At 33.4% G+C, this 15,156-nt stretch overlaps 1 protein-coding gene across 1 annotated transcript in view; it reads left to right on the plus strand.

The window, feature by feature from the left end:
- The window catches only part of LOC145260421 (signal recognition particle subunit SRP54-like), a 52,247-nt gene extending 49,889 nt beyond the window's left edge, over positions 1-2,358 (plus strand). The window contains exons 14-15 of the mRNA XM_080118406.1: positions 1,470-1,565; positions 2,149-2,358. Coding sequence (XP_079974532.1) covers positions 1,470-1,565; positions 2,149-2,240 — 188 coding nt within the window. The 3' untranslated portion in view covers positions 2,241-2,358. The remainder of the gene's footprint in view (positions 1-1,469; positions 1,566-2,148) is intronic.
- The last annotated feature ends 12,798 nt before the right edge of the window (positions 2,359-15,156 follow it).

Raw genomic sequence — 15,156 nt, forward strand, 5'->3', positions numbered from 1 at the left:
CTCATCTCATCTAGTGATATTACTGATTGACATGTTTTCATGCATGAGAATACAGCGGCTAGTTGGACCATGCTAAATCTCTTCTCTTCAGCTATACTATTGACAATCTCCTTGATCACGTTCTCTGAGACTATCGGGATGTAAAAATTGAATGTATCTCACTTGATTGATACTGACGACATTGTTGGGATCAACCAGGGAGGGGTTGCAGGAGCTGGGCTGTCCATTGGGTGTATTATCAATATTGAAGACTAAGTTTCTCTCTGAAGATCTGGAGACTGTTGTATCTGAATGCAAATTATTTTAATGACACGAAATCATACCTGTACCTTCAGTACTCTGTTATTCCATGACAGAAAAGAGAAATGGTAAGAGAAATGGAATGATGTAAATAATTAAAAGTGAAAGGAAGAGAGGGGTCTCATGATATCACAATGTTTTCTGAAATCCTTTGTGTTTGTAAAAATTGGACATGTCGAAAAGTGGGTGTTTTGTCTATTGATTCTGTTACAGTTGCTTAAAACATTGATGATCTTGAACTTTTTTGTCTAACCTCTTTTTTTATTTTTTTAAAAGTCTATTTACTTGTGGGTGGGGGGGGGGTCCCTAGTGTGTCACATCATAATATTGTTTTACGACCAGGATGAAAACAGTAGTTGAAATAATCGAAATGATCAATCCTCATCTAAAAAAATTTTGAATCATATCAGTGTATTCTACACCCAAACAACAATCTTATTAACTCTTATTCTCGAGTGGCTTTCGTAAATAGTCACTCATTAGTTTAAAGAAGAAAAGATAAAAAAAAATAAACATCGGACAAAAAGGTACTTCTGCATTTACCGACCCCCATGGTTTCCACAAATTTTCTCTGATGTGCTCAGTTGCTGATCGGAATAACCGGAAGTGGCCGATCGTGAAGCGTTAACCCGTCACGAGAAAATTATAATGATAAATAGAAAAAACATGGAAATACAAACATGCATCTAACCCAACCCTAATCCTAAACTCTAACCTGGCAATTAAAATTAATTTTTTATTTTTTCTTAAAATTTCTTAAAAAAAAAGTAGCCGTCATAGATTTATATTAAAAACATGGCTAAAAGCAGACGGTGTGTTCGTCGGAAATTGAGGAACCCTTGTCCGACCTTTTCTGGTTATTTCTGTCAGTGGCTGCGCGAGCCCGAGAAAGTTGGTGGAAATTATGGGTCGGCAAATGCAGAATAATCTCTTCTGTAAATATAGCTACGCCCATGATCAGAAAAGCTGATAAAGAACAACAAAAGAAACAAAAAATCATAACGCCATATGAAAAGGAAGTGATGACCTCGTGGAATTTACATTAGCAAGTTACATGGAATTTCTAAAACTTTTCTATTTCTTTTATTGTTTGAACTATGTTTTGTACTAAACTTTTTTGTCAATTTTTCTTCATTCCCGCGTTTAATTTGTGCCTTATTTCTTGTCAGGTGGCGATATTAACAAAAATGTAAATTCTGCCCAAATGACGAAATTGAATCACCAAATGGCAAAGATGATGAATCCACGAATTCTTCAACAAATGGGTAAGAGGATGCTATTCTTCATCTTCTATCACCCCTATCTCCGTCTTTCTTCATCCTTTTATCTTGTGCTCTACTTTCTCTTCTCTCTTCTTCCTCCTTTGTCATTTCATTCTCCCCTGCTGTCTCTTTTTTCTCCTTTTTCTTGCCTGCTGTCTCTTTTTCCTCTTCTTTCTCCGGTTGTTCTTCATCCCCCACGTTATTCCCTGTCGTCCTTCTTCCCCCTCTTTCTCCTGTGTCGTCCTTCCTCCCCCTCTTTCTCCTGTGTCGTCCTTCCTCCCCCTCTTTCTCCCCTGTCGTCCTTCCTCCCCTGTCGTCCTTCCTCTCCCTCTTTCTCCCGTGTCGTCTTTCCTCCCCCTCTTTCTCCCGTGTCGTCCTTCCTCTCCTGTCGTCCTTTCTCCCCCTCTTTCTCCCCTGTCGTCCTTCCTCCCCCTCTATCTGTGCTCCCTGTTGTCCTTTCTCCCCTTCTGTTGTCATTCCTTCTTTGCTTATCTTTTCCTGCTTCTCTCCATTTTTCTTGTTTGACTGTGATCAGATACTTTTTATTTCTTGTGCAAAAAATAATTTTAACTTTTTTTCTTTAAAGGTGGAATGCAAGGACTTCAGACAATGATGCGACAATTCCAGCAAGGTGCAGCCGGCAAAATGGGAAATATGCTTAATATGGGGGAAGGATGATGGGACAAATAGGAGGAACAACTGATGCAGTTCCTACCTCTCCCTTCCGTCCCCTCCCCCTCTACTCCTCTTCCTACTACTACTCTCTCATTTTTTATTAAAATTATATCGACACACATTTACATGGTTTCTGGTTTTCTTTTCCTCTCTCTCCCTCTCTGTCTCTCTTCATTTTCTGTTTCTTTTTCTTTGTTTTCCCTTTTTTATTTTTCTCTCTCTTTTCTCTTCATATTTATTAAACAAAATCTTTTCATTTGGGCGAAATAAAATATTTTTTAATGGAAATTTCAAACAGCAAAATTTTTTCTTGCACTTTTTCATACTTGTAAAATCCTTCATGACTGTTTGTGTGTATCCATATAATTTCTCTACCCTTCAATTCAAATACATACTATTTACTAAATTTAGTAGTCCTTCATTTAATATATATACGCATATATATATATATATATATATATATATATATATTTTAAATAAATGTACTAGAAAATGTTGGGTTCAAAATTATCGAAAGACAATTCCTGTAATATAAATATGTAAATTTTTTTTATCTTGTCTTCAGTTCGTTTTCCTCATTTTGATATATATATATATATATATATATATATATATATATATATATTAAGTTTTGTGGTTAAATTTTAAATTCTGAAAAAACAACATATAGAGACATATATTCGATTTAAGAATTTATTGTTTGACAAAAGGAATATATAGAGGGGTTATTTTAATTTCCTTAATCCATGGATTTTCAACAATGGCTCATATCATCAGAGGAAATGAAATGCAGTTAGCAAAATGTTCAGCTGTGAATGGACGCTATATATAATACATAATACTAGCATTTCAGCCCGGCGTTGCCCAGGTGTTTGGAGGTGTATGTTGAGCAAAAAAAAAAAAAAAAAGCGGTCAATTTTTTAAATTTTGACCCCTATTATGACCCCTTAACATTTATTGTTTGGTGCTCAAATCAAGTTATTAAGTTAGATCCATGTCAAAGGAACCTATATCTAAAATTACAAGTGTTTAGACCCAAAATTGGCGAAGGAGTTTGGTAGAGTTCTCAAAGGTCAAATCATTGAACTTTGACCCCTTAACAGCCAAATTTCTGGCCGCAAATGGATTACAAAGATTTTCCCAAATCTCAGTACCCTGTATATCAAATTTCGAGTCTGTAGACTTAAAATTGACAGAGTTATTGCATAGGGAAATGTACACAGACACACACACACACACACACACACACACATATATAGATAATGGATTACCCAGGTTGTATCAACTTCTCTTTTCATATAATTTTCTCCATATGATTATCCACAACCGTTCAAAAAACTATTTTCAATAATTGTGCTGAAAACGCAATATAGCGTCCATTCGCAGCTGAACATTTTACTAACTGCATTTCATTTCCTCTGATGATATGAGCCATTGTTGAAAATCCATGGATTAAGGAAATTAAAATAATCCCTCTATATATTCCTTTTGTCAAACAAATTCTTAAATCGAATATATGTCTCTATATGTTGTTTTTTCAGAATTTAAAATTTAACCACAAAACTTATATATTGCTGTATTCTTAAATATTGAGCTTTTCCTTTTTGGCTAGGATCACCTTGAAAGTATTACTTAAAGTAATATCTATCAGGATTTTTCATCTGAATTGATATCAGTGTCTTATCTCACTTATATATATATATATATAATATTATAATCAATGTACACCCATAAATTCCAAGTTGTGGGTATATTCTTTTGTTTGCACAAAAAATTGATGCGTCTTTCAAACAAAAATGTTAATGAAAACATCCACTTATGCCGATTGTTTTAAATGCTAACAATTTTTCAAATGTTTGTGGTATTACATTTTCTACTTGTATAACCTTCATGGAAGATCTGAATTTTTTTTTTATCCCAATCAGTCTGATATGTAAAACACTGCTACCAGATGGCAAGCTGAAAATTGATCAGTCCCTCTTGAGTTGCATTTGTGAGTAGGTGAAAAGTCTGAAACCCATGATGATATAAGGCTGACTCCATTACTAACAATGTGATCTGGTACAACCTTATTGTACTTGGACCTGATTTCCAGTGTGTAGACATAGAAAGTGGGATGTAATATATATATATATATATATATATATATATATATATATATATATATATATATATATATATATATATATATATAGCTCTAAAACAGATCCTTTGTTTGATAAAATGCATGCCCATTGGCTGGTAGGAAGGGGCGCGGTGGATACTAGAAAGCTGATTGGCCAACTAGTAATCCTCAACATATATAAAAACAAGAAGCAACGACAGAATTCGCGCATAAGCCTAACGAATCCTATAGTTGGATGAAACGCAGAATATTCAGTGTAGCTTAATCGCAATATATATTTTATAAATTACTAACTAGCTCTACCTACGTATTGAGCACTTTTGAAGTAAATACTTAAAGTTTACGCATAAATCTATGCTTTCGTATAGTAAATTTATGTGAATAAATGAAATAGTTATATATATATATATATATATATATATATATATATATAATTATTTTTTTTACTATAATAATTAAATACCTACACACACTAGTGTTTCATCCTTTCGGGAATCTTCAGTGCAGTGTGTCACGATTAACACCAGTTAAACAATTCAAACTCGGCAACACAAGACATCTCTGGCTTGATTAGCCAAGACTGTATCCATTCGGCTACCATTAACCGCGTGAAATAACGTTGAATTTAAACATTTTAATTTTAAATGTTCTTTACGTCAATCAAACTGATCTAATCGTTATACGATGATCTATGCATAAGAGCTAAATTGACCGACTTTAATTCAACTGAAAGTGCTCAATGATAAGAAATTAATTTCTTAAAGGGGCTGTCATATATATATATATATATATATATATATATATAAATTACTCTTGACATATCTAAGGCCTTTGATAGGGTATGGCATAAAGGTTTACTTCACAAGATCTCTAGCTATGGTATAGCTGGAAATGTCTTCTCAATTATTAAATCATTTCTTTCTGATAGGTGCATGAGAGTAGTAGTTGAGGGGCAAAAATCAGAAGCTCACAATATTAATGCTGATGTCCCTCAGGGGTCCATCCTGGGCCCAACTCTTTTCCTGATCTACATTAATGATCTTCCAAATCACATCCTTACATCATTTGTAGACATTTATACTGACGACACTACCATTTATGGTAGCACATCTAAGACAGTAAATGACCAAGTTCTCTCCGATTCTCTCTCCTCTGATCTTGAGCACGTAGTACAATGGGGAAAGGAGTGGCTGGTTACTTTTAATGCATCTAAAACCAAGCTTCTCTCTTTACATCATCAACATTCTGATCCACATCTGTCATCAATTGAAATGAATGGCTCTCGTCTTCAGGAGGCCTCAAGTTTTGACAAGCTTCTGGGCTTGACCATTACTCCTGATCTTAAATGGAACACGTACATCAAATCTGTTGCCAAGGCCGCTGGAAAAATGGTGGGATCTGTCTATCGATCCGGTAGATATCTCATTGCTGATGCAATTCTCTATCTATATAAGAGCCAGATACGTCCAAGATACATCTGGGCAAGAGCTGCTAGAAAGGACTTGTCCTGTCTTAATAGAGTTCAAAATAGACTTCGTAGCCTCGTAGGAGATGTCCTTTTCTCTTCCCTGCAACCTCTATCTCACAGAAGAGATGTTGCGAGTTTGTCTCTGATGTATCGTTATTTTCATGGAAAGTGTTTGACTGAGCTTCAGTCTATGGTCCCCCCTTGCCTAACTTTCGCAAGAAACACTCGTCTAGCTGAAAACTCAATCAATAATTCCCCCCACTCTTTATCTGTGCCTAAACCTAAATGTAGATTCCATGAACAAAGCTTCTTTCTTAGAACTGCACGCCTGTGGAATTGTCTTCCGTTTTCCTGCTTTCCGGCTGACTACAATATGGTTGTGTTCAAGTCTAACGTAAATAAGTTCTTGATGAGCCGTTCCATATAAGTTATCAAATTTACCGAATTTTCATTACTAATGATTACTATATTGTCCAATTTCTACTGTACACTCTTTAACCCTTATCCTTGAGTGGCCTCTTGGCCTTGATAATGTGGTGATACCTGTGTAAAAAAAAAAAATAGTGATGAGATGATTCCAATAAAATTACCGATTCCATACTAAATTCCTGATTCTGATTCTTTATAAATCTCTAAATATTTAACTATAAAATTGTTATTTTGTTCCGATTACTGTAAAAACACATCTTAGTCCTTCATTTAATATATATATATATATATATATATATATATATATATATATAATTAAATAAATGTACTAGAAAATGTTGGGTTCCAAATTACTGAAAGACAATTCCTGTAATATAAATATGTAAATTTTTTTATCTTGTCCTCAGTTGATTCCAATACCCCAAAAAACTCTGATTTTTCTGATTCTGATTAATCCTTCCAACACTAATACACAGACACACACACACACACACACACACACACACAATAGATTGGAAGGCATACAGAAAAGATTAACAAAATAAATAAAACGATTACAGAAAGAGATCAGGATAATTAAGTTTAACTAATTTATTAATTTTATTCTCCAGTTTTCTCAGTCCATCATTCATTTTTCTCTCATCTGAAGATGATTTGATGTGGAATGGAAAACGTTTATGTACCTATGGAACATGTTAACTTTTTTGATTTTCACACAAAAAAAAAAGATGAGGAAAATCGAAAAAAAAGTATAATTAAACAGAAACTCACTGTTATTTTTAACAATGTTTGTTGAAATATATATATATATATATGAGAAAACAGTTAATAAAATATGTTAAAAAACACTTTGAAATGAGTTAAAAACTTATTTAATCTGAAAAGGAAACACTAGATAAATGGATAGTCCTTAATCTACGGAGTTTCGAAGAAATACTTTCCTTCTCATCAGAGGGTAGGAATTAGCAAAATGCGGGATCGGATTTTGCATGCAAAAGTATTTGATGAAACAACAAGTAAGTCAAAGATCTTACTTGAAAACAAAAAAAGTGAAGCAGAGGGAATATGGTAAAGAAAAAGGTGATTTTACGTGAATGGATAGTCTGGTGTAAGATAAAAAATCCAGTGACGGTAAAATCCAAATGTAAAACTTCAAGAAAGTTAAAAGAATTTCCATTTGTACAAGTAAAATCCAAGGAAATCCCGTAATTGGAAGAAGATGGTCCATAATAATCCAAAGGCAGGCAGAAATCCATGGAATAATTCACAAAAATGTGTACGAGGAAAAAAGAAAAAATTCCAATAATATTAATAAAAGAAAAATAAGATAAGCTTTTCACTCTACTTCCGAAACTACTTTTTGATTCTATCTTTTTCTATATTATGTTTCTGTTAGTCTGGCAGTCTGTCTGTCTGCCTGTTCCACTTTTTCTCAGAAACTACTAGGCTGATCTGATTGACATTGTGTATAAATCTTTATGATAAGGTGTAGCAAACAGTATTATGGTATCCATTTGAAGCACTGTTGGTGATTAGTAGGGACATGGCCTACTATATTATTATAGTAGGCCATGGTATGGATTAATAGAGGTTAGTATTTAATGCAAAAAAATTAGCACAAATTTAACCATATTCAACCATCAAATTGGCATAAAGCACACATTCTAAGTCGGCAGACTATAAAGTCTACTTTTGTTACATAATCAGAGGGGGGAGAAAAAAGTGTCCCGTTTGGTCATCCATTGAGCTCATGTTAATGTATTTAGAATTAGGAAAAGGTAAGTTCATAAAGCCAGCAAAGTCCCAAAGTAGAACTTTCTACTCTCTACCTATCTCTTCTCCAACTATGGATTAAATAGTATTACTTCCTTTGGTGATATTCCCTTTTATTTGTAATGGACTATTCCAATCTTTTTTCTTTTCTTCATTATCCCGTCTAGCTGAAACCACTGTCAAAAATTTTCCCCACTCTTTATCTGTGCCAAAACCAAAACGTAGATTCCACGAACAAAGCTTCTTTCTTAGAAGTGTACGCCTGTGGAACTCTCTTCCGTTTGCCTGTTTCCCACCTGACTACAACCTGGGTGTCTTCAAGTCCAACATAAACAAATTCCTGATGACCCCCCCCCTTAAGTAAGTAAGACACTTTATCAAATCTCCAATACTAACGTACTGTACACGCAATAACCCTTATCCCCGAGTGGCTTCTAGGCCTTGATAAGTGGTGACTACCTTGTAAAAAAAAAAAAAAAAAAAAAAAAATCTCTTGACTGTTGAAAGATGGAATGAAATGCTTTGTATTTGCTTGCCTCCCCACTAGGGCAGAGTTAGACAAAAGTTAAGTTTTTAATGTTTTTTAAACATAAACTCAATAAATTGTCTTCAATTTTTCAAAATTAAACATTTACTATCTATAAACGTATCTTTTTTTAATTCTCAGATTTTTTCCAAGAAATGAATTCGTTTTTGACTTCACAAAATTGTCTATAGGCCCACAAAATAACTTGAAGTTAAAAGTACATAAGAGATCCACTATTTTGACTGGTCTATATTTTAAAAGGTTTGATAAAATATAGTGCATTTAAATATCTTAACATTCTTATATCAAGTTATCGTAAAGGGAGAATAATGAATTAATTTACATAAATACAATTTCCAATGAGAAAATTGTATTCCCGGAGATGAAAAATAAGTTGTTGATTCTTTAATACCAAAATCTTATTTGAAGAAAAAAGCTGCTAAAAACTTCAAATTGTCGTCTGCCAATGTTTATACTTTAAAAACGGTCACGTGATTCAAATAACCAATAAAATGATGGCACAAATACAAATCATTCTAACATGAACAAAAGATCATCTGGTCATTATTTTCAAACGAAATTCAATTAAATTTTGAAACCATTAAAAAACAAATTTTACAAACTTTATTCTATCTCAAGCTTTTTATTTGAAATGATATAAGACCACTTAAAAATAAATTCTGAGATTTCAATAAATTGTTATTTTAATATGTTTGATTGTTTTTCTTAAGTTATTTAAAGTGCTCCCCACCAAAAGGAGTTTTCTATTCCGTATGACAAACTGGTTTATCTCCCTTGTTTCAGTTCTGCGATTTCAAATCAGAAAATGACTGATCCAGAATCCCTGTTTTTTAATTATTAAATTCCTTTTTTTTGTGTGTGTGTGTGTGTGTGTGTGTGTGTGTGTGTGTGTATCTAAACTAGTTCTAGAAAATCTACTCAAATCGTTTTTCATAATTTTGGGATTTTATTAATTTACTAATTTCGACGTCACACGCAAGTATGTACAAGCGATTTTACTTGAAATACATTTGATTTTTAAGCTATTCACTTGCAATACAAATTTTTAAGCTATTCATTTATAATACAAAAGCGTCTAATAAAATAATGAATACCTGTTCCAATTAATTGAATAATAAAACAATAAAAAAAAATTTAAAAAATGAATACAAAAATGCCATGACTGAATAATGAACAGTGAACAACAAAAAAAAAAAGTTAGGAATTTCTAAACATATTTTTTTCATTCACCCTCTATTAACCTCTGAAATATTTTAGGAGATTTTTCGGACCTGTCTAGCGTTTTAGGACAGTTAGCAATTTTTGGCTATGGGAGATAAATTCTGCATTTATGGAAACGATGTTGTTAATCCAGGGAGCTATAACTATCATTGAGCAAGCAAAAATAAGCATGTTTTACAAGACATAATTTAGGATGTTGAAATAATCAATCGAATAATCAACATTAAGTTAAAAAACAACAAAGAAGACCTCGTCTCCACAAGTGCCAAATGAAGTTATTTCCAAAAATTGCTGAAGCAGTACACAATCGTCTTCAGAGCGTCCTAAATTATTTCTTGCAAAATATGCTTATTTCTGCTTTGCCAATGTTTGGCCCCCCCCCCCAACCTCCGCTTTACAACACCTGTTTCTATAAGTGCTTTTCTTTTTTTTTTAATGTGGAGCTATACAACCTTTCCACAGTAGTATATAAAAATTATACAAATTGAAAAAAAGTTAATTTATTTTAAACATTTAACATAGAAAATTATGTATTTTTATAAAGTTTGAAACCTTTAAAAGTAATTATCATTTTTATGTAGAAAATAATAAAGCAATTTTTATTTTAATTAAGTATTTTTATGTTTTATTGTAATTTAATTAGGGAATTAAAAATTTTTTTTTTGATCCTCTATGGACCTTCAAAGTATGCCACAGATTTACCCCTTCCTGCATGCAACACGATGTAAGTTCAATATAAGTTCATATTATCATCATAACTTCTGTACAATTTAAAAAATGAAGTCTAAAATAAAATAATAATTATTGAGAAAATATTTTTCAATGTTCGAAAACATTGAAAATGCAATATTAAAACTGTGTTTACATTATCAACGCCCTAAAACAATGTTCCTATGTATACACCATTTTTAAGGCAAAGGCTTATTCGTGTTTAAAAAATCTAGCAAAAAAACAAATAATGGTCAAATTTTCATGAAATTTTCTACGCTATTTCATTTTGAATTAATTTATATCTAGAATGCACTTTTTGTAAAAAATATGAGAGGAAATATTTTTTTTGTTGTCACGTTTCAACCCCTCTCATCCATTTCATTTTATGAAATCTGAACAAGGTATGTTAGAATTGAGCAAAAATTCAACATGTTTGGTGACTTTAATGGCCACCATAGTAATTGGCTTTGCTGCTCAAGTAACAGATGCAGCTGGACACTGTACTCAGTTTCTTTATAGTTCATCCCCTTACACAGACAGTTATGTTCCCTACCCGCCTCCCAGGTCGTGAAGACCAACAAGCTTTACTTCTAGATGTATTCTTAACCGCAACACCCGAGGATTTTGTGACAAATGCCCATAGTTCACTTGGGAACGCTGATCACTTTGTGATGTGAGTAGACGTCACCCTTACATCTCAACCTCAAGGTGAAGAGCCATTTCTCAAAGCGACAAGCTACTACAAAAAGGCTGATTGGTAAAGCCATCAGAGATGCCCCATCAACCAATATCTTTTCTCTTCCTGTTGAACACTGTACCAATGAGAAAACTGAATGATGCAAAGCAGGCATTGAAGCACATGTTCCCACATGAAAGTATTATAGCAAGCTCCACTCTCCCCCAATAGTTCACTGCAAATTGTGCAGCTGTCATTGCATAAAGGCAAGCATACATTCCGCTGGTTTGTCTGTCATAAGTCAAGTACAAATAAACAAAAATATATAGAAATCATTTAAAAAGTGAAATAGCCTTAGCCAAAAGCAGGCATGCAAAAAAAAAAAAAAAAGAATAAAAAAAAAAAAAATAAAAATGCGTAGAGTCGCAGAATGTAGGAACTCGTGATTTTTTTTGAAAATTTATTATAGTGTAGTAAATAAAGAACAATCAGTAATTCCTACATTATTCAACAACGAGGAGGCAACTGAAAAGCGATTTGCCTCCAACTTTATCTTAGACACAACAAACAATGCTCTCCCAAATTTCCATATGCAGACTGAAGCCATACTTGATGATTTGAAAATCACCCTTTCTCATGTCTGCAATATCATAAAAAAAAAACGTAGACAACTCCAAGTCGTATGGGCCTGATATAGTTCTTGCTATAATAATCACAAAATGCTCAGTTGAGCTAGCCCTCATACTTTCCAAGTTATCCAACAAATGTCTTGCTTCCCTAATAGCTGAGGTCCTCGATATGACCTTAAACTATATCCAGTGGTGAGGCCCCAGCTTGTGGGCTTTGGGGAGTGTGGAGCCATCCTTTAATTATCATTGCTCCCAGGTCCACTCTGACCCAGAGTGGTAGTACCTGTTAGGGTTCCAACTATGGGTTAAATAGAAACCGACTTGAAAACAACAAATATATTCTATTAAAAAATTTTTCTTCAAAATCTTTGGATTCGGCATTAAATAACCCGAAAAGGGTTGATATGCCGTAAAACAAAAACAACCAACCAAACCCTAATAGCTGAAAAATTAATTGTACAAGAATCCTGGTGAAAGAACTGACCTGCTCACCCTATCAATCTTCATCCCCTCTTCACTAAAGTCTTTTAGTTATTAATAAATCAAGCACTAGCCCACCACCTCGTAAAAGATAATTTTCTCTCTGACTGACAGTATGAATTTAGGCAATACCGTTCTACTTCTGATATTTTGTCATTACTGACCGCATATACCATGCATAGGATATAGCAGAGGAAACTAGGGCTGTAGCCCTTGATATATCCAAAGCCTTTAACAAAGTCTGGCATGAAGGGGTCCTAATGAAAATGAAATATGGTATTACTGGACGAATGCTAACTTAGATCCTTTTAGACAAAAGGAAAATTCAGGTTGTTCTTGATGGATGTACATCCAAACAGCATAATATTAATATGAGAGTACCTCAGGGGTTAATCCTTAGACATTTATTATTCCTGATATTCATAAACGACCTCCCTGGTAACATTTTATCTGAGATGGGTATATTTTCCGATCATGCAACACTCTATAATAAGTATGAGAGAAGAACAGATGTATACATATCTAAGGCAATTTCCTTCAAAAACTACCTCTAGTTCCTAGCGGAATGGATCTGTAAATGAATGGTAACATTTAATGCTACTAAGACTAAGCTTCTTTCCTTTAACAATTACAAGAAGCTTCCTCAAGCCATGATTAATGATGCACTACCTGAGAACTTTTCCTTCAAACTTCTCGGCTTAACATTCATGAACTGAAACAAATACATTGAGGACATTGTGAAGGCTGCTGCAAAGAAGGTAGGATTCCCTCTATTTTGCTAGAAGATTAATCACACCTGGGAGTATTTTGTATCTCTACAAAGCCACCATTTGCCCATGCATGTAGTATTGTTGTCATATCGTGGGTGGTGCATCTAGCATTAGTCTCTCCTTCTTAGACAGGGTCCAAAGGAGAGTCTCCAATCCAATAGATACTGTACCGTCAACTAAGCTCAAATCCCTGTTCCATTGCTGCAATGTTGTATCCCTGTGTCTGTTTCACAATTATTTTAATGGAATGTGCTCTGATGAGCTCGTAACACTTGTCCCCGCCCTCAACGTATATACCCCTGACTAACCTGACAAGCAGCAAAATCTCACTCCTTCATTACAAAGGTCCTTAGATGCCTGAAAGCTTTATACTCTAATAGTTTTTAATCTCGGCTGATAGACTTTGGAATTTCACTTCCTGTTACCTGCTTCCTTGACTGTACTGACATGCAGAAGTTTAAATGTGATGTAAATCGTCATCTTGCTCATTTCCTCTAAACATGGTCCCAAACAGTAGTCCGTTACGTTCTACATGGCAATATGCCTTGTCTGAGATTAACATGGCTAAAAAAATAAAAAAAAATAGAACAAATGTAATACTGAAGAGTTAAAAATTATATTTTTAATATTTAGTTTTTGCCCCCCGCCCCACACAAAAGGAGGGTGGACCTGTAAATTCACCCTTGTCCGTGTGTTTGTCCGTTCGTCTGTCTGTACCTTTCTCAATAACTACGCCTTGGATTTTTTTGAAATTTTGCACAAACATTAAACATGATATGAGTAAAAAAGTAACAGAACAGATTTTCCAGGAAAACTCAGGTTGTCGTCTAGGGGTACCTTTTGGGTTAAAATGGCTAAAACTGACACTTTTGTGCTTATTAAAAAAAAAATGTTGCCTTGGATTTTTATAAAACTTTCTGAAAAGTTGTAATTAACTAATTTCTATATAATTTTGTTTGTCTATACTTTGTGATAACCTTTGGGTGTGCCCCAGGGGCTATTTTAGGGCAAATAAAAACACTCCATTTTTGGGACTATTTTACCATATTTGTCCAAAATTTTCTGTATATGTCTTTTAGCACTTTTGCATGGTCCTTGTGGACTTTTGAGGCTAAACGTGTGTGTGTGTATGTGTGCAAATGATAGACTTCGTCATTGGGGTTTTTGCATGGTGCAGAACTCAAATATGTTAAAGTGTAAAACTTCACCGTTTTTTCATTTTCACCAGGATTTGACGTCTCCTGATGACTTTTGGGGCTAAATGGTGGGGTGGGGTGGGGCAAATGCTGAACTTAGTCATTTTTTTTATGCCTCGTTCGATGTGCACTCCCGGGGACAATGTATGCTTCAGTTGTTTTTTTTTTTGTATCCACAACATGTTCTTTTTGTTACTTACCTTGAATTCGTAAATAAAAGAATTGAAATAAATTTAATATTTTTGTGTTTTGTATAAAGAAAACAAAACAAAAAAAACAAACGTTATTTCTCAATAAGATATAATCAGTTAAACTGCAAAAAAAAAATAAACATTCTCAAATATAATTAATTTTTAAAAGATTTAAATGATTTAAATTCGATAATTTCAAATGATCAGTTTTAAACATAGAATTGGGAGTACATTTTACAATGAAAAAGAATATTTTAATCTATACTTCTTAAAATTTATTTTTTGTGTGTATTGATATTCATATTAAAAACCTTTTTTTTTTAAATTTATTTGCATATTCTTTTAAACATTCATTTGAATTAATTTTCTATTAATTTTTTCTTATGGGATGATTATCTTTAGTTATTACATGTAATTATATTAATGCAGATATTCTACATGATTTATACTTGCGTAATATTTGCGTCAAAAGGTTATAGGAAACACAAACCTCTTTCTATATATATATTTATGTACGCATATATATTTGTTTAAAAAATGTTACCTACCAAACTCCTCTGTCAGTTTCAGACATGAAACTTTATATATAGGATATTCGAACACATGCAAAACTTTATATTTGGGTTTTAGCCAGGAAAAATTGGTGCAAAAGTGTGTGAAAATTAAAAAAAAAAAAATGGAATTTGCCAGGTGAAGATCGAAC

Source organism: Euprymna scolopes, chromosome 36 (assembly GCF_053919585.1).
Source record: "Euprymna scolopes isolate OS-2025 chromosome 36, ASM5391958v1, whole genome shotgun sequence".
Taxonomy (NCBI): domain Eukaryota; kingdom Metazoa; phylum Mollusca; class Cephalopoda; order Sepiida; family Sepiolidae; genus Euprymna; species Euprymna scolopes.